The 18,396-nt window shown below is 42.0% G+C and overlaps 1 protein-coding gene across 3 annotated transcripts in view; it reads left to right on the top strand.

Moving 5' to 3' along the window:
• Positions 1 to 18,396, top strand: part of XPO6 (exportin 6) — a 107,882-nt gene that overhangs the window by 62,630 nt on the left and 26,856 nt on the right. For 2 of the 3 annotated variants that reach the window (XM_081299169.1, XM_081299171.1), the window contains 4 exons: positions 1,982 to 2,091; positions 11,625 to 11,733; positions 13,263 to 13,355; positions 14,713 to 14,782. In XM_081299169.1, the coding sequence (XP_081155295.1) occupies positions 1,982 to 2,091; positions 11,625 to 11,733; positions 13,263 to 13,355; positions 14,713 to 14,782 (382 nt within the window). The remainder of the gene's footprint in view (positions 1 to 1,981; positions 2,092 to 11,624; positions 11,734 to 13,262; positions 13,356 to 14,712; positions 14,783 to 18,396) is intronic. The other variant, XM_081299170.1, reaches the window with a different exon arrangement.

Here is an 18,396-nt window from a genome sequence, read left to right as displayed (position 1 = left end):
CTCCCGAGCCTTCTGTGTGAGCCCCTGCTCCTGGGCCTGCAGCTCCTGCCGCTGCGCCTTCACTCTGCCCCTTCTTGCTAAAGCCGTGCCTGAGGTGGTGTGGCTTGGGGGACAGATTCTGGACAGGGAGCTGATCCTCGTGCTGGTTCTGATTGTGTTGCTTAGTTGTCTTGTCATCTTGGCTGGGTGACTTGACTTATGAAACTTGGCTTCTTTGGTATACGGGGAGGGGGGGACACAAGCCACTTTCCAAGGTTACTGTGAAGATCAGATAGAGCAGAGCAAATGAGAACAGAGCGCTGTAAACTCCCTGGAAGACAAGATGGGGTGTTGTTCATTTCTAAAAACCTGTTAGGATTCTCAATGATCAGGAGCCCTAGAATCTGAAAAGTGAACCTGAGTGTAGATACCTTCTAAAATGCCCCTGTGAGAGTTAGGAAACTGGGTGACTCCAGAAGTGGCGTCCGGCTATCCTCGTAAGACCTTCCTGACTGGATCCACAGATACGATCAAAGGCCACATCCTGGCCAGCCTGTGTGCAGCGCCAGGCTCCCAGTGGGGCCTCCAGGTGCAGATGTGAATGGCAGCGTTTCTGGCTGTACAGGGGTATGCCTCCACCCCTGCCCCCTCAGGGTAGTGAGTCCCCAGTTCAAAGGCACGGAAGGTGACACGTGTAACTGTAAAGTGCTTAATGCAGCCATCAAGGTGTAATTATATGGTGGCTTTTCCCAAAAGCACTTCTGCATGCATCTGATCAGTCATTTTCTTTAGAGGGTGGATATTTTCAAGCAAAGGAAGGATGATTGGGTGACTGACTGATTTAAGGGAAGTTCAGCAAGTGATAGCAGGACAAGACGTATCTTCTGGATGTGCAAGTCTTAGGGCCTGTCTGCTGACTCCCCACGTTATTTCCACGTCTTTCTTATTGTTTTTCTCGATTATTCTCCTGGTTCACTTCATGTCATAGACATCCTGGCTTTTACCAAGTAAGAAGTAGAGGCAGGACATGGGTCATTGAGGTTGGTCCTGTTAGCTCCTGACTGATTTAGCAGCATAGACCCAGGGATGCTTTTCAGGTTGTGAGGTTGGCATCTGTGGTCAATTGTGATTTCGGACCATATGTAGGACGTCGTGGCTACCTACCACCAATGTTAGTTATTCTTGGCACATTCCTTCTGTGCCCTTGTAAACTTTTGAATTTCCTCGTGGCTCAGAAACAGAAGGAAACTGATCCAAGAAGGTAAATGTGTTCTTTCTTTCCATATCTGATCCTGTCCCCAAATATGTGGTTCATGAGGCAAGACATTAGCAAAACCAAATAAAGGACTCTTGTGGACCAGCATTTGGGGGTCACAGGTTGAACCTGAATGTGTGTGGTAAAGATTAGCTATTGGAGAGAATGGTCCCTGGATTTTTCATGAAAGAGAATCTCAGGGCTCTTAGTAAAGTTAACAGTGTAGCAGTCCGGGCACTAGGACCCTGCAGTTCCTTTTTGTCCTTATCAAAACCTAGTTTGAGGTTGCTGTCAGCCTGTTGATACCCTTGCTTTTGCAAATGGCATGTGCCTTGGGGGGTGACACTTAACAGCTCCTTTTCAATCTGTTATATAAGAAGACTTTCGAGTAGTACTTTCCTTATATTCAAATGTGTAAACCTGTCACCTTTGAAGCCACTTTTACTTTTGGTTTTGTAATGGTTTGTAGCAGAAAAAGCATTGACTCTAGCACTGGGCACTGGGCACTCGGTTTGTCCTGCATAGCATCTCCCTAATGATGTGTTCCACCGCACCCTTGTCTTGTTAAGTTCCATAGGGGTCAATGGTGAAGACACCAAAAGCCCCCAGTGATGGTTACAAGGAAATAGAGGGAGTCTGTCTGTGCCTATGTTGTGCCCTTTTGGTGGAGGTAAACCCTGGGGAGTGTGTTTCTAAGCAATAGTTGCATTAAGTAATTTCATTGTCTGGATTTCTTTTGTACCATAGCCTACTCATGAAGGTTACTTCTCTTGTTTGGATATCTGGACACTCTTTTTGGACTATCTGACAAGTAAAATTAAAAGTCGTCTGGGAGACAAGGAAGCAGTTCTCAACAGGTAAACCCCAGAAACACTGATCAATAGAAACAGTCATTTTTGCCAGTTATTCTCGTGGACTATAGGGGCAGCCATTTCTCTGGACCTCTTTAGTGAAATTTGACCCATGTGAGCTGTTCAGAAGTAATGCCATTGAGTGTTTTCTTCATTTTTTTTCTTTTAAAGATCTTATTTTTTAAAAACTTTTTTTCTAATTAAAAAAGTAATTGTGTTATTAATTTTTTAGATATGACAATTGTATGTTCTCTTTAAAAGCTTTTGTTTTAGAGATATAAACAAAAATATATTGAATGAAATGATATGACCTCTGAAATTTGCTTTAAATAACCCACTGAGGGTAGAAGGGAAATACTTTGTTACATTAAAAAAACCAGGATTGGTTATGTGTTGATAACTGAAGTTGAAGTTAGTTGATAGAAACTTGGGGTTCATTATATTCTTAACTCCTTTTTATGTGTTAACAAATTTCCTAAACTTACTGGTTGTGTGTCTGTAATTCTAGTGACTTGGGAGGCTAAGGCAGGAGGATAGTAAGTTTGAAGCCAGCCTCGACAACTTTGTGAGTCCCTGCTATAAGGAGGCAGAATGCTTACAGGCATAATGTTCCTGGATTCAATTCCCAGTTCCACAAAAAAGAGAAAGAACAAAATGTCCTAAATAAATTAATAAATATGTTATGGAGGGCTGGGGTTGTAGCTCATTGGTAGAGCACTTGCCTAGAACGTGTGAGGCACTGGGTTTGATCCTTAGTACCACATAAAAATAAATACATAAATAAAATAAAAGGTATTGTATCCATATCTACAAAAAAATGTCATGGAAAAAAATGTTCTCCCCCCCCCCTTTTTTTTTCTTTTTTTTTGCCCATTGTTGTTTTGTTTTTAGTGGGGATTGAACCCAGGGGCACTTTACCACTAAGTCACATCCCCAGTCCTTTTCATTTTTTATTTTGAGACAGGGTTTCACTAAGTTGCTTGGCCTCAGTAAATTGCTAAACTGGCCTTGAACTTGTAATTCTATTGCCTCAGCCTCCTGAGTCTCTGGGATTACAGGCATGAGCCACTGCACTTGGGTCCTACGCATATTTATTTGTTTTTAATGTATTTTTTTTAAAAACAGGAAAAGATGAAAAACATAAGGGAGATATTTATCCATAATCCTTCACTCCACAGTAATTGTGTAATTTTTATTGCATTTTTTTTTAAACAGAAAATAGGGAAAGGTTGCCCCTGCCCCATTTCTTGCTTGCAAGCAGCGTGTTTCTTGTACGGTGTAGTGCCACAGAGTGGGGAGAAGAGGAGGGGAAGTTGGGAGTTCAGCATGCTGGAAAATGGCAGGGTCCACGTGTAGGTCCACATGTAGTAGAATGGCTACTTAGCAGAAATAGACACATGACATTTGGGCTGTTCCGGGGGAGTGGCTGTATTCCAGTCACATCCTCAACAGGCAGGCTGGAGGGAGGCAGAAAATTCTGTTTTTATTATCAGTCTGGTTCTTAGGTTTCTAGTGCACGCATGTAAGGATGCTGGGAGGGACTGTTGGTGATCTCATCTCAGGGACTTTCTCACACTAGAGCGTCTCAGGTTCTGTCCAGGTTAGTCCTAGCTCTTGTGTCTTTGCACAGTATTAATAAGAGAAGTTTCAGAGCAGGTAGTCAATGTGTGTGAAACTGACCAGTGGCTGAGGGAGGTTCTGCACTGTGATGTCATGCTTGGGAATTCTGGCTTTGTAGTGTCTTTCTTTCTTTCTTTTTAAAGAAATTTTATTTCATTCTGATTTGTTTTATATGATAATAAAATGCAATTAAATTCATATTACACAAATAGAGCACAATTTCTCATGTCTCTGGTTGTACACAAAGTAGAGTCCCACCATTCATGTTTTCATACACATGTACTTAGGATGATGATGTCTGTCTCATTCCACCCTCTTTCCTACTCCCATGCCCTCTCCCCTCCTCTCCCTCCCCTTTGCCCTGTCTAAAGTTCTTCTATTCCTCTCACACTGTCCCCTTCCCTCCTTGTAAAAATGGGGACAGTGATGGTTGTTTTTCAGACATTTAATGAATGTTGTTTAAAAGAGGGTTGTTAAGTGCTGAGTACATGGGACCTGTGGGTGGTGGTAGCATTAGTGGACACCCTCCTCAGTCATGTGCCCCGTGGAGGGAGGCTGATGGGAGAAACTCCACCTGGGTAGAGAGGCTGGATTGGATCATTCTAAGTAAAACATTTTAAATTTAACATGTGTTCTTTTGTTTCCAAACATCATTTTTGTTATTACAGAATAGTGTCTAAATTGCTGTAATGTCAGGGCAGAAATTACACAATAGTAGATTCTGTTTTTATTGAAATAATTGTCTTTTTGAATGAAATTCTTCAAAGAGAATCTCCTTCTACCAAAATATCTTTCTCACACACTGATCAGACATATCTTTTGGTTCTGGGATTGTTCCCGATTTTTCTGTTCAGTGATAGGTATTTCTTCATATCCCTCAGGCTTGTTGAGAGATAAGCAGAAAGAGGGATTAATATGAAAATGCTTTTTTAAAAATAATACAATTTGGAGGTGTGACGAATATGGTTCTGTTGAGAAAGCATATGCTAGCAGATTAGTAACATTGAACATGTAGATGAGGGCTGGGGTTTTAGCTCAGTTGGTAGAGCGCTCACCTCACACGTGTGAGGCACTGGGTTTGATCCTCAGCACCATATAAAAATAAAAGTATTATGTCCATTCACTACAGAAAATATTTTAAAAAACATGTAGATGAGTATTATAGGTAAGTGAGTATTACTTTGTGCAGGTTGTTGTACCTAGAGATGGAGCAGTGAGACAGTTTAAATTCTTTTTCTGCTCTGTGATTGCCGTGTTCTGTTGGTCAAATTTTATGTGCTCATCTCATTTCCAAGATGGACATACTGATGTCTCATATTTTTACATTTTGTTTTTAATGTGGTGCTGGGGAGTCTCACACATGCCAGGCAAGCATCCTACCACTCTACTACTGAGGTGCATACCTAGGCCACTCACATAACTCTTGAAGAATGGTTAGTATTCAGATAAATCACGTACATAAAACACTTGGCACTGTGCCTTGATATATTAGGCACTGAATAAGTGGTCTCATCGATGATGATAGCAGCATGTAATGGAAATGTTACTGCCAGTCAACAGTAATCCCTGGAGAGGCTGAGGGCCTTGATCCCGTGCAGATGTTGACCTGGCTGCCTAGGTACCTGTTACCTGATGATATCACAGGTGATCGAGTTGCTGACTAGCCACTTCAGACACTAGAAATTTTTTCATTGATTGTTTGATTATACTAAAAGTTTTTTTTTTCCCTTCCCCAGATAAACACACAATATTTTTATAACACCTTTTTTTTTTTTAATGCCTTTTGAAAATGAAACAGAATAAGGGAAAATCCCTCAAAGCTGGTCTGGATTTATGTTGTTCAATAGTAACCACCATCTGGGAACTGCCTCTTCTGTCACACACCCCCTTGTGGGTTAAGGTGGTAGACTGTGAAGAAGAGCATATTGGGCAGTCCACTGTGGTGCACAAAACATTTGAACTTTGCTTATGTCACCCTTACATTGTATGTTTGTACAAGTATATGCTCCATAGCTTTTAATTGAAAGCTTGAAAGTTGGTGATCACTGCTCCATGTTAAGAGAGCCCCAGTTTATCAGAGGTGTGCTGTTTTTGTTGGAGCAGCTGATAAAGAACATTGGCTACTGGTGATCACATTTTTTTTAACTGAGAGCTTGCAAACATGGTCAAATGTTTTTTAACTGATAAAATAATGTGGGGATGCTTTTGGAATCACATTTGTGGCTTAAGCCAGAATTTCAGAAGCAACTAATCTTGCAGGAAGTTTTTTTGTGTGTGTCTTAAATGGGAAACGTAGGTGTGGTTAAGTCACACAGACAACACTTAGTTCCTGTCCCTTGTGGTTTAAGGTTTTGCATCATTCATCACAACAAAGTGGTAGGCATTGTAAGCTACAAATTTAGAAGCACAAATGTACATAGGTTTATTTTTGGTTCTAGGAGCTTGGAGATTGGAGCTTTGCGTGTTTCTTACTCAGAATGCGCAAGAGTGTCTTGATCAGAGCTGTGGGGACTTGAGAGAACTGGGTTCCAGTGTTAATGGGATGAACGTTCCGCTGAGCAAAGTTGCTTTTGGAGTGATGGTCCTGATTGCCATTGTGAGCTGTCCTATGTAGAAAGGTGTGGGTTTCAGGCTCCCTTTCCTCATTTGTACTTTGGGAGATGGTCGCACCTTCACAGGCTCCTGAGAAAACAGGCCGAGCCAATGCATGTGAAGTGTGTGGGCGGTTGGTGCTCACTAAATGGTGTTGCTTCTCTTCCCTGTTTTCTCTCCCCCCTTTCTTTACGTTCACTGATGTGAAGGGAGGCACCTGTGTAGAAACTTATTTTTACAAGAAGATGAGGAAACCTGCGTGTGTGAAGCAACCTAAAGTATTTGAGTCATGTCCTGTGAACCTCTCTGTCATAAGAATAATGGCAAGAGCTGGCCACGACCAGCACAGGGATTCTGGGTAACATGAGATTTCCCTGTAAACAGATGTGGATGAGAAAGACTGCTGCTCTCTTTTTGGAGTGGATTATTCAGCTTCATAGAGGAAGTGCCATTTCTACACGTAACATTGATGTACTTAATAACATAGTGCAGAGGAGCGTTAGACCTGTGGCCTTCTAGCTCCTGCTAGGAGAAATTATTTTGTTATTTTATTTTCTGTTAGGAGAAATTAATGCCCCAGATTGCTCTAGATAGCAAATGATGGAATCTTTGTTATTTTATTGAGTTGAAAAAGCTATCCAGGATCATGCTTCTATCTTTCACCATTTCTGACTCGGAGTTTTGTTTATTGCCTATGTGCTTATTCATTTCTTTGTTTGTGTGTTTATTCATTATACATTTATTAGGCAACTACTTTACCATAATAACGATACATTTTGTTTAACTTCCAGAACTTTGTGAGGTATATAGGGTTTTTATCCATAGTGTATATAAGCATTCAGTGCTTTTATTGGCTTTATCCATCAGATTTTAATGTTGCGTATCATTGTTATTTGATTTACAGTATTTTCTAATTTCTCTTGATATGTCTTATTTCCAAATATTTGGGGATTTTCCTTGTATCTTTTTGTTACTCTCTTCTAGTTCAGTCTTAGTATGGTCTGTAAACATAGTTCTTTTAAATTTGTTAAAGATTGTTTTATGACCCAGTCTTCATGCACCTGAAAAAAAAAGATGTGTATTTCTGCTATTCTTGAATGTTCTATAAATATCAGGTCAGGTTGGTTGATAGAATCGAACACATCTTCTTTATCCTACTCGTTCTATCACTTAGAAGTGGATTCTACCAGTGTAATTGTGGATTTGCTTATGTTTCCTATTCTATTAGTTTTTGCTTCTATTTTTTTTTTTGAGACACTGATGTTAGTTGTATGCACATTAGTTTTCCTCAACATATCTATTAGTGCTTTTTAAAAAATATATGTATATTTTTAGTTGTAGTTGGACACAATACCTTTATTTTGTTTATTTATTTTTATGTGGTGCTAAGGATCGAATCCAGGGCCTCGCACGTGCTAGACGAGTGCTCCACCACTGAGCCACAACCCCAGCCCTCTATCAGTGTTTGATTATAACTCTATATATGGGTATACTTTAGTGGTTGCTCTGGGTCTTTATATATTCTCTTAATGTGAAAAATTAACATTTTATATCCATGTAATAGAGAAATCTTACCACCATAGAGATTCTTTTTACCCTCCCTTCTTTACTTTGTGGTTGTCATGTGTTTTATGACTATGAGCTTTGAAAACCCAATCAGAGAATGTTACAAGTTTTGCTTTTATTCATCACCCATCTTTTAAAGATCTTACCAGCAGAGAAATAGTCTTCTCAGATTTACCCAGACATTTGGCCACTCTTGCTTTTCGTTCCAAGTTTTTCTTTCTTTTTTTTCTTTTTTAGATTTATCTTTTAGTTGTTGTTGGACACAATACCTTTACTTTATTTTTATGTGGTGCTGAGGATCGAACCCAGGGCCTCGCACGTGTTAGGCGAGCACTCTACCGCTGAGCCACAACCCCAGTCCCCCCCACCCCCATACTACTCTGCTTGGGCTGCCATAACAAAAGGCATAACAGGTTGTGTGGCTTGAACAGTGGAAGTTTATTTTCTCACAGTTCTGGGGGCTGGAAGCTCAAAGGTAAAGGTGCCAGTGGTTGATTTGTGGTTAGAACTGTCTTGATGGCTTGCAGACGACTGCTTTCTTGTTATGTGTTCATGTGGCCTTTCTTTTCTGTGCATGTGTGGGAAAAGAGACCTCTCTTGTGTCTCTTATGAGGGCATCAGTCCTCATAAGAGGATAAAGATCCTACCTCTCACTCCACTTAACCGTTATTGCCTCTTTGTAAGCCCTGACTCCAAATATAGTCACACTGGGGGGTACTTTTAGTGCTTCAACTTGTGAATTGGGGGTGTGGAGGAACACAGTTCTGCACAACACCTTCCATTCAAAGAACCTCATATTATAATAGTGCATTAAAGTCATTGATAGTCCCAGCATTTGTGACATCTTGATATGGGCATCTTTGATTGGTTGTCTTTCACTTGGGAAATGGTCAGTGTCTGCTTTTCTTTGTTTACCAAGTGATTTGCTGGGTCCTTTTGCCTGTGTTTTTTTTTTACCAGTTTTACGTGTAGAAACAGCCTTCCTATCCACAGTTGCCCTGTGGTCAGTGATGAATGCTGGATGATGCTGCACCACAACCCTGACTTAGGAATGAGGGGTGGCAGAGGCTTTCCTAGAAGTCTCAGTGACGTCATTGACAACCTTTATATTCTGCAAGGGAACCTGGGAAATGTGTCTTTCAGGTGGCCTCCGTGCCCATTGTTCTCTTACTTACGAAGACGGGGAGAATGGGAAGAGGGCACAAAACTCTCATCCCCGCCCTGTCCCTGTGCCTGGTCCAACTTTGTCAGATACCTCGGGAGATAAATGAGTAGACTTCACAGAAGGGTGACGTCAAAAGCGGTACCTGCAGCACAGTTGCTGGTAGTTTTCTTAGTGATTTTTTAAGTGATGAGGTTTTCTTTTCTTTTTCCTTTTTGGTGCTAGAGTTGCCAACTGCTAGTAAGGATTTGAGGTCTAATTTACAGTTCTCTTTTCCATACAGAGTCTCTGAATTCCCTTTTAGTTCAGAAAGACTGTTTATGGATGATGTAAACAGAATTTATCTGTTCTCTTGTCTGCCCTCTTGTCTAAAGATTTTCTTTCTGTGAAAATGTTTTGGTCTGACACAGCAATTTATAGCATGAAATTTCTATTAACTTTTAGGAATTTAGAAAATTTATAAATTTATAAAATGGAACTAAAAGCTCTAAGTCTAAGTGTTTGATCTTACCTTTCTGTAAAGTCTTCTGAAGTGGGATTTGGACCCTGGGGTGGTTGCCCCCAGGTGTTGCCAATTTTATTAATGGTTTTTTTTGCTGGCATTTTTCCTGGCCATCTTCACTTGCTGGTCTAGGACCAATGCTTGTTAGGTTGTGAAGTCATTTGCACACAGTGGCAGTCACTGTTGGGGTGGGTGGGCTGAGGCTCTGTGTTAAGACATGAGCGGTTGTGCACATCAGACTCTGAAGTGTGACATTCCAGGAGGATCTGTAAGGGCTGGAGATGGGCTCTGCAGAGTCTCATCTCCTGGGTTGCAACTTTTAGACTAGGTGGATTGTATTTGGTTTGAATTTTGGTTGTCTTCTTGTTCCTGGACTCAATCTGGATTAGATTGGGTAACATATGAAGGCACTCTGAGGAAAACAGAAAGCACACATACAGAATTATTTTAACAGAGACTTGAGTGTAGGAGATTGGTTTAGTAGGTTTTAGAAGACCAGAGAAGCACAAAGGGAACATTGAGCTGCGCAGTTAGAAACTACAGGAAGCAGCACCACCCCTACAGCTAGGGGCTCGAAGAAAGGAGATGGGGGTTTATCACAATCAGAGGGATGGGCCTCCGGGAGCCAGGACTTTGAATCTAGCTGCCTTCAGAGGAGGGCCCCCCAACCCCGAGGAGGTAGGCTCATTCCTTTGAGGAGCAGGTGCAGTCCACTTCTGGTAGCTCTGAGGGCCAGCAGGTTGGTTCTGGAAGTGTGGAATGAAGGTGGAAACGGGAACTGATTGCTGCTGCCAGGTGACCATTGCTGGAGCAGTGTTGCCGTGACAGCAAGCCCACGGGAAGAATGGCGTCTCCTCATCCCTTCTTCTGCTTTCCTGTCCTCCTCAAAAGTGTTCCTTTTGGTAGAGCCTAACAGGCCGAGGAGATATGTGCTTTTGCACAGCCTAAGTCCTTGAGTCACAAAGTATGGCGAGTAGATTAGTATTGTTGTTTGCTTTATGAGTGGGAGCAGTCCTTTAACTAGTCTCTGAAGCATTTCAGGACAGGCAAGCATTTAGGCAATGATTTGTTTTTGAAAATGAGTTGTTTGTTGACTCATGTGGTAGCAATGTTGTTCTCTGCGTTAGGTTTTTATCAAATGAAAAGTATCCAAACCTAGGGATCCAAAGACACAGACCAGACTGTCAGGATTTCCCCGGGCCTTTCCCATTGCTGCTTTTAGTTTCTGAGTCTTCTTAAAATTGACTCAAGGTTAGGTTTTGGAGTTGTGTGGAACAGGTTCATAGTCCACTGGTGGTTTATGTGTAGAGGGAACATGGGATTTTGAGTCCAAAGTGGCTAGCTAGCTTTGTGACTTCAGGCAATTTATTTTACTTTTGTTAACTTTGGTTTCCTCATCAGAAAAGTATGGATGATACAGACACCTTTCCCAGCTGTTAAAGCATTGAATTATTATTTAATTGATTTTTATATATAATGTCTATAATCTCCAGGATAATTGCTAAAAAAAGAAATCCCTCAGGAACATGTAAGTAAAAGAAATGACAAAGTATTTAAAATGATATACTAGAAAATATCTATTTAATGGGAAAAAAGGAAACAAAGAACTGAGGAACTTAAGAGAAGATGCATTTCTTCCATTTTGCTACTTAAGTCTTATCAGCAATTACATTAAATGTAATGGATTAAATTCTCCAGTTAAAAGGCAGAGATTGCACACAGGTTGAAAGTGAAAAAATGAAAAATATATTCCATGCAAACAATAAACAAAAGAGCTGGGCTAGTTGTACAAGTATCAGACATGATAAATGTTAAGCACCCAAAGAAGGACATTATGTAATAATTAAAAGAGTTGATACATCAGGAAGATATTTGGTGCCTATTTACATAGTTAAGTAAGCAATACCTCTGCTCCTGTTCCACTCTCCATGCCTTTGCTGACCCATAAACCAAGCATTGGGGATTCAATTTATTTAGATGCTTCTTGTGGGTGGTAGCCCAGTGGATACCATTCCCTTCATAATGCAGGAGGCCTTTTTGAATTCCTGGAATAAAGCTCCCTTTTCACCTGATGTTGAGTTTCCCCCTCCCACATAGGTACGAAGATGCCCTGGTCCTCTTGCTCACAGAGGTGTTGAATCGAATCCAGTTCAGATACAACCAGGCCCAGTTAGAGGAGTTGGATGATGAGACTCTGGATGATGATGTAAGTGACATGCCTTAATTGACCCTTGATCATTGTCATGTGTATGGAGACTTGGAGCCTCTAACCCTCTCCTCTGGAGAATTCTTAAACCAGAGTACTATCACCGATTGAATTTGAAACTTCAAAATACATTTGAAATTCTTTTATCTCCTACTGGTCTCTTGGCTCATTGAGTATAAAAATTGCTGTACAGGCCACCTGTTTGGACCAGACATGCAAGTAGAGAAACAGGTGTGTAGTGAAAAGCGGTTTAGTGCGAACTCTGTACCCTTACTTCCCTTGTCTTGCTCCCCCCACTCTGCTCTCTATCCCCAGTGACAGAGAATATTTGAGTGGATATTGATGGAAATAATTTAAGAGATATTTAAATGATGAGGCTAGAATGAAAGGAAGTCTGTTTTGAGTATATGTTGTATGGCTGATTTTGTTTTCATTTTGTTTTGTTTTGCAGTTCTGGGGATGGAACCCAGGGCCTTGAGCATGCTAGGCAAGTGCTCTACCACTGAGCTACTTCCCCAGCTTAAGTTTATATCTTTTTGATATAATCTTGAATGTATTGATGCTGGTGTGTTCAACATTGATAAGGAAAATGTCTCTAAGAACACAACTCCAGTTCTCCTCTCTTTTAACCACCAGGCACTTTAAAATTTTCAAGTAATTGCTATCATTCTTGAAATTAGAGTGATGGTGGTGTGGTGATAGCCACATTTGGGTTGGGAGGAAGAACAAGAACGCTGTGCTTGGAACCAGGTGGCCTGAATTTGAATCCCTGCAGCTTTGGGCATGGAACAGATGGAGGGTCTGGGAATCAAGTTTCTCTGAGCCATAATTTATGCTTATCACCCCAAAGGGGAGTGACTTGCCTTACTGACTTGTGTTGACAATTACATGTGGCAACATATATGGCAGGGCTGGTTGAGTGTAGGACACACAGAAGGTGCATGGTAAACTTGGGTTTCCTTTCTTATTAACTGATTTAGGCTACTGCTTCTTAACCTTTAGCTTGGATGAGAATCACTGGGCCAGCTTCTTTAAAATGGAGTGATTTTGGAGGTCTGGGTAGGGGCCAGAGAGTTTGCATTGCTGACAGGCCCTTGGGATGGGATGCCCATCTATGGGCCACACCTTGAGTGACACTGAGGTAGTCAGTATGTTCAGATACATGGTAATGGACTGTCTCAGAAGGTGAAGTGACCAACTGATTCCTACAGATGGAACCATGTAAAGGGCTCTCAGACATTTCACAAGTGGCTCTTAGGTATCTGCACTCCTGTGATCATAGGGAAAGGTAGGTTATTCTGTGTAGATCATTTACCTTCTGAGAAAACAGCTTGTTATGAAATTAACATAACAATTTTTGTTGGACTAAAAAATAATTCTAACTTGGCCTTTTAAAATACCTGGTTCCATTATTGGTTATTTCTTCAGAATTTTATTTGAGAGTGAATTTGAGGCAAAAGGGAGATTGGCAAGGAAGATGGTGAGGTTCTTCCTGTCTGGGAGAATTGATTTCCTTTGTTTCCCCACAGCAGCAGACAGAGTGGCAGCGGTACTTACGCCAGAGCTTGGAGGTAGTGGCCAAAGTGATGGAGCTCCTTCCCACACATGCCTTCTCAACCCTGGTAACTCACGAGGGAGGGGACGAAGCATCCTCTTACTTTCCTACACCAGTAGCCTGGCTTTCTTTTCTTTTCTTTTCTTTTTCTTTTTCTTTTTCTTTTTCTTTTTCTTTTTCTTTTTCTTTTTCTTTTTCTTTTTCTTTTTCTTTTCTTTTCTTTTCTTTTCTTTTCTTTTCTTTTCTTTTCTTTTCTTTCTTCCTTTCCTTTCCTTTCCTTCCCTCCCTCCCTCCCTCCCTCCCTCCCTCTCTTTCTTTCTTTCTTTCTTTCTTTCTTTCTTTCTTTCTTTCTTTCTTTCTTTCTTTCTCTTATCTGTCTGCCTTAATCTCCTCTTTAAAACAAACAAAATACACACACAGAATAACTCCCATAACCAACTCTCAAATTTTACAAATGTTAACAATTTTGCAAACTATTTTAAACTAACTTTTAGAAGCCTTGTTTAGTCTTGGATAGAACACAAATTTTACTCTTGTCTTAATACCTTCATTGAAGTTTGAAGGTAGTTGGGCCACACAGAGGAGATGTTATTTTTTTAAAGTGACGTTACTGAAAAGCTAGACTCTGTAGAGCTTACTATGGGCTAATTGCTAGCACTTTCTGCCTGTGTTTGTATACTGGTGTCTTTAGTCATAAGGACGCATTGCATGCACCGAGTCGTGCTTGCTATTTGAAGAGATGTCATTAAATTCATCTCTTCTTCAAAGGCAAGAACTTCCTGGTTCAGCTTTTGCATATACAGCCTGGCTGTATTGTGTCTTTTTATGGAAAGAGCCATTTTACCGTGCTGTCTGCCCCTCTTAGGCACATACAAGGGGCACATAAAAGTCTTTGTTTTTATCTTGATGGTGAACATAGCTGCTTTGCAAAGAAAGACCCATCTCTGGTTGTCTCCTTGTCCCATTCTAGAAAGGGAAACTGACTTCCAAATAATGTGGCCCATCTTTTCACTTTGCCATGCTCTTTAACAAGGTGTGCCTGATCTCTCTGTCCTTGAGAGGGGAGACATGACCCTGTAGTAGAGCTCTAGAAGGATAGATAGATGATTTAGGGGCTTGATAGTCTATGTTTGGAATGTAATAGCCATGCCCCAGTATCCTTTGCTTTGCTTAAAAACAAAAAACAAACCGAGATATTGTTTTCTTTCTTACTCTATTACTTGGTGGTTTTGGCCATAGGAATTGTTGGCATGGCGGGTGTCTGAGGTGGGGGCGCCTTCTCATCTCAGCTGCATGTGACTGGTCCTGGAGAAAAGTCTTTTATCCTGTCCCTCTGGCTACAGGCACTTAATGTTTTAATGTTAAAATTTTATTAAACTGTGCATTTTATTTTGTTTTTTAAAACTTTGTTTCTTTGTTTTCAGTTCCCAGTTCTTCAGGACAATTTAGAAGTGTATTTGGGATTACAGCAGTTTGTAGTTACTTCAGAGTCAGGTAAGCAGGTTTTTATTTTCTAATGTAATCAGACATTTAAAAAATTGCACCAGTGTTGAATTCCCACTGCCCCTGCTGTCATGTGTGACTTCCCCACTGTGGCCCCTTCTCTCCCCAGTTCCCCCTGTTTCTAAACAGAACGCTTATAAAAACTCATGATAGTGAAGCTGTGGGGAGGTAATGATAAGTTCATGACATTGTATTCCAAAGAAGCATGTGGAAAAGAAGCTAATCTGGAGTGGAGATAAGACTTACCAAAATCCCCAGAATATTTCCTTACGTCCTTTAAAATAACAAATAGGGTGAAAAGAAAATGGCCTTGGACTTCCCCGAGATGTGCTCCTTCTCTGGTTTGTAGAATCAAGAGACAGGAGCAGGTCAGAGCAGGCAAGGTCATGGTGGAGGTGACGGCGAGCTCAGCAGCTCTCCTGCTACAGTGGCCTGGAGGTGCTCCTGTGAGCCTGCTGGGAAGACTCTGGGCCACTGTTTAGAGTCCTCACCCACTTGGGATGTAGACTGAGCACTTGTTGTCACTTGGCTGTTATATTAATAGCCTCCATTTGTTGAGCACTCCTTAGACGCCAGGCACTGGTATTCAGATGTCTCTCAGCTGTCCTGGAGGTGTCCGTGCTGTTACTCGGTGCCTGTGTTTTACAGAAGAGGACACTGATGTTCACAGATATCATTGACCCAGAGTCTCATAGCTGGTTAATGCTAGTCCAAGGTGATACAATGGGGAGCCATAAAACATTGACATGCTGGGTGTTCCTTTTTGCCAGCTACAAACACCAGTGACTTTAAGTCCCATGTGCCATCCCCAACCCCTGTCGTGCGTGTCTTGACACCATTTCATACCCCTCTCCCTCCTACGTGGCATTTTCTTACAGGAGTTACCCCTGGCCTGCAGCCTGCCTCTCTGTAGTGTCACTGTTGTTTAGTGGCACCAAGCTCCCTGGACAGCAGCCATCTCCTGGGTGAGCGTGTTATTTGTGGCAGAGCCTCCAGGGGAGGCTTTTTCTGAGGCTGCCCTTCCTGATGGCCTGTGGTGGCTTGTTTCCATGATTATATTAGCTTCTCAATGACCCAGTGGGCCCCAGGAGGTTGATGGGACTCTGCATTCCCCAGGGCCAGGCGCAGCTTTGTGGATGGAGTAACAGCAGTGTACACATAACTCTGAAAGGGCACTTTTCAAAACAAGCATTCCTATAAAACATTTCAACTTATGAAAATCATTTGACTTTGTATAAATGCTGTAGATGTTTCCAGAATCCATTCTTGGAACTAATGTACCCAGGTGTTCTCTTCCTCAGGACTATTATTCAAATTAGCATGTACTCTGGACCCTAAAGACATTCTTGATATGTTGAAAAAATTAACAGGTACCCCTACCCCATTGACCCGTGAGTTTCTCATTCAATGTTATTGTTGACTTTTTTACATTATAGAGTCTGTCTTGAAGTGAAAATCTGCAGTGAGTCTTAAATCCTTTTTCTGAGACAACTGATAACTGAAGAGTTTCCCATTCTAGAAAGATAATCTGATTTATTTTCCTCCTAAATCAAATATCATCTACCTGCTCTTGTTGCAGCCCATTTACTGGCAATTTCACAGAGCACTTGGTTCTTCCAGGTCGTTCATAAATCTCATTCTCACCATGATCCTCGGTGCATACTCTAGTGCAAAACCTCTCAGGCTAGAGAAACACTTATTTCCTGTTTTAAAATGAGCTTTCTTATCCATGACGAAGCATTCTCCCATGTTTTAGTGGTTCAAAAGCCAAGTTTCCAGGGCAGAGGCTATTAAAAAATTGAAACTGTTGAGTACAGAGTGTTCCTGGTTCCCAGGCCGCTTACTCCCTCAGATAACTGCCTTGCTTCTCAGCAGAGACCATGTGCTCTTCTCCCCTGTCAGGGGATGGCCCGCTCCTTCCATTTGCATTTACCCTCCACCTAGCCCTTATTCTTGGGTTCCTGAAACTTGTGTGGGTGGGAGTCAGCCACAGTTTTTGCCCTCTTCTGGTACTGTGATCTTTGTGGTGTTATTACCAGAGTGAAAGCTGTGGGGTGTCACCCAGCTCGCCCTTGGATCCCATTAGAGCATCTGATTGAGAAGGTCAGCTGCGCTTGCTGTTGCCCAACAACTGCTGACCCTCTTGCTTCCACCATAAAGACCAGGGCAAAACATGTTGTGTGGATGTGGCCATCACTTGCTGTGTGCCTGTGCTCTTGCAGGTCGTCCTCTGTTCTGTCTTTCCTACAGTGTGTGGGTTATAGAACCTTCTCATTGGTTCTTCTCTTTATATCCATTGTGCATTTGACCTCTGCTGGTCCTCCTCACTGAAACAGTATTTTAGCTGAGCGACCCTTCAACTTTTTTGGTCAGCCATGCAGGCTCTTGCCAAAGAGATTGCGTCATCTGCAATATGTAAGATTTCGACTTATTTTCTTTGTTCTGCTTGGGTTCATTTAATATTTGTTTGTTCTCTCAGGGTGGAATTCCTCCAGTGCTGATTCTCATACCTCTACCCTCCCTCACCTTCCCCAAATGAGAACATTGTGCTGTGCTTAACTTGAAGACCCCCCACCCCCCTTCCCTGGCAGTGACTGCCAAGGAGTGTTCTGGAAGCACATTTTATACACTTGCAGATGACTTTGTTTATGGGAGATGGGATATTTAAATGTCTCTGCGTAAGTCTGCAGAGCAGAATTCTCATCTCGAGGTTCCACTTCACACATGTTCTGTGCTTTTGGAGGTGGCAGTCTAAGTCGTAGCCAAAGAGCAGAAAACGTGGGTAGGTGTGAGTAGCTTTCACATCCCCCTCAGCTTAGTTGGTGCTTTGTGTGATTTTAGTTGGGGGGAGACAGTAGGTTTCTAGGCTGGGGAATTGATTTGGGGTACGTCCTGCTTGTGTGTTTGCCTTGGAGATGAAACCAAAAAGAACCTGTAATTCTCAAGAACGGGAACCATAGAGGGCACATATGTATTAATTGAATTCTGTGGAATGCAGTTTTGTTGTGTTTTTTTTTTTTTTTAAGAGAGAATTTTTTAATATTTATTTTTTAGCGGACACAACATCTTTATTTGTATGTGGTGCTGAGGATGGAACCTAGCGCCTCGCACATGTCAGGCGAGTGCGCTACCGCTTGAGCCACATCCCCAGCCCTGGAATGCAGTTTGTTCAGTCAGAAATGGCCCAATCTCCCAATTTCGAGAGGTTTAACCTAGTAGTTTACACACACAGCACTGCCAGGCCCTTCCATTTCAGGCGCTGTGCTTCTCTGGTCAGGACAGCCAGGGTTCTCAGAGGAGGGTAGCACGGGAAAAGGAAGGGACCCAAGAATGCGTTCCAACCCAAAGGGTTTTTGGAAGGACAGCCTGTCTTCCCATCGTGTGCTAGCAGGCTGTGACTAGATGAGTGGCCTACGGAGTGGGTGGGACCAGAGATGAGAAGGAAGAGTGATAGGGAGTCATTTTCCCTGTGTTTTGACCAAATTGTCCAAAGATGGAGGCCTCCCTCAGGAGACTGAACTCCCTAGTGCTCAGGTGAGGTGTCTAAGGGAGACTGGGCCAAGAGAGGAAGGGGAAATGCTGGAGCAAGGGGCAGCGGGGACGGG

This window comes from Spermophilus citellus, assembly GCF_964194105.1.
Source record: "Spermophilus citellus genome assembly, chromosome: 6".
Lineage (NCBI taxonomy): Eukaryota > Metazoa > Chordata > Mammalia > Rodentia > Sciuridae > Spermophilus > Spermophilus citellus.
The sequence above is the reverse complement of the archived record's forward strand: the minus strand, read 5'-3'. Positions and strand labels throughout refer to the sequence as shown.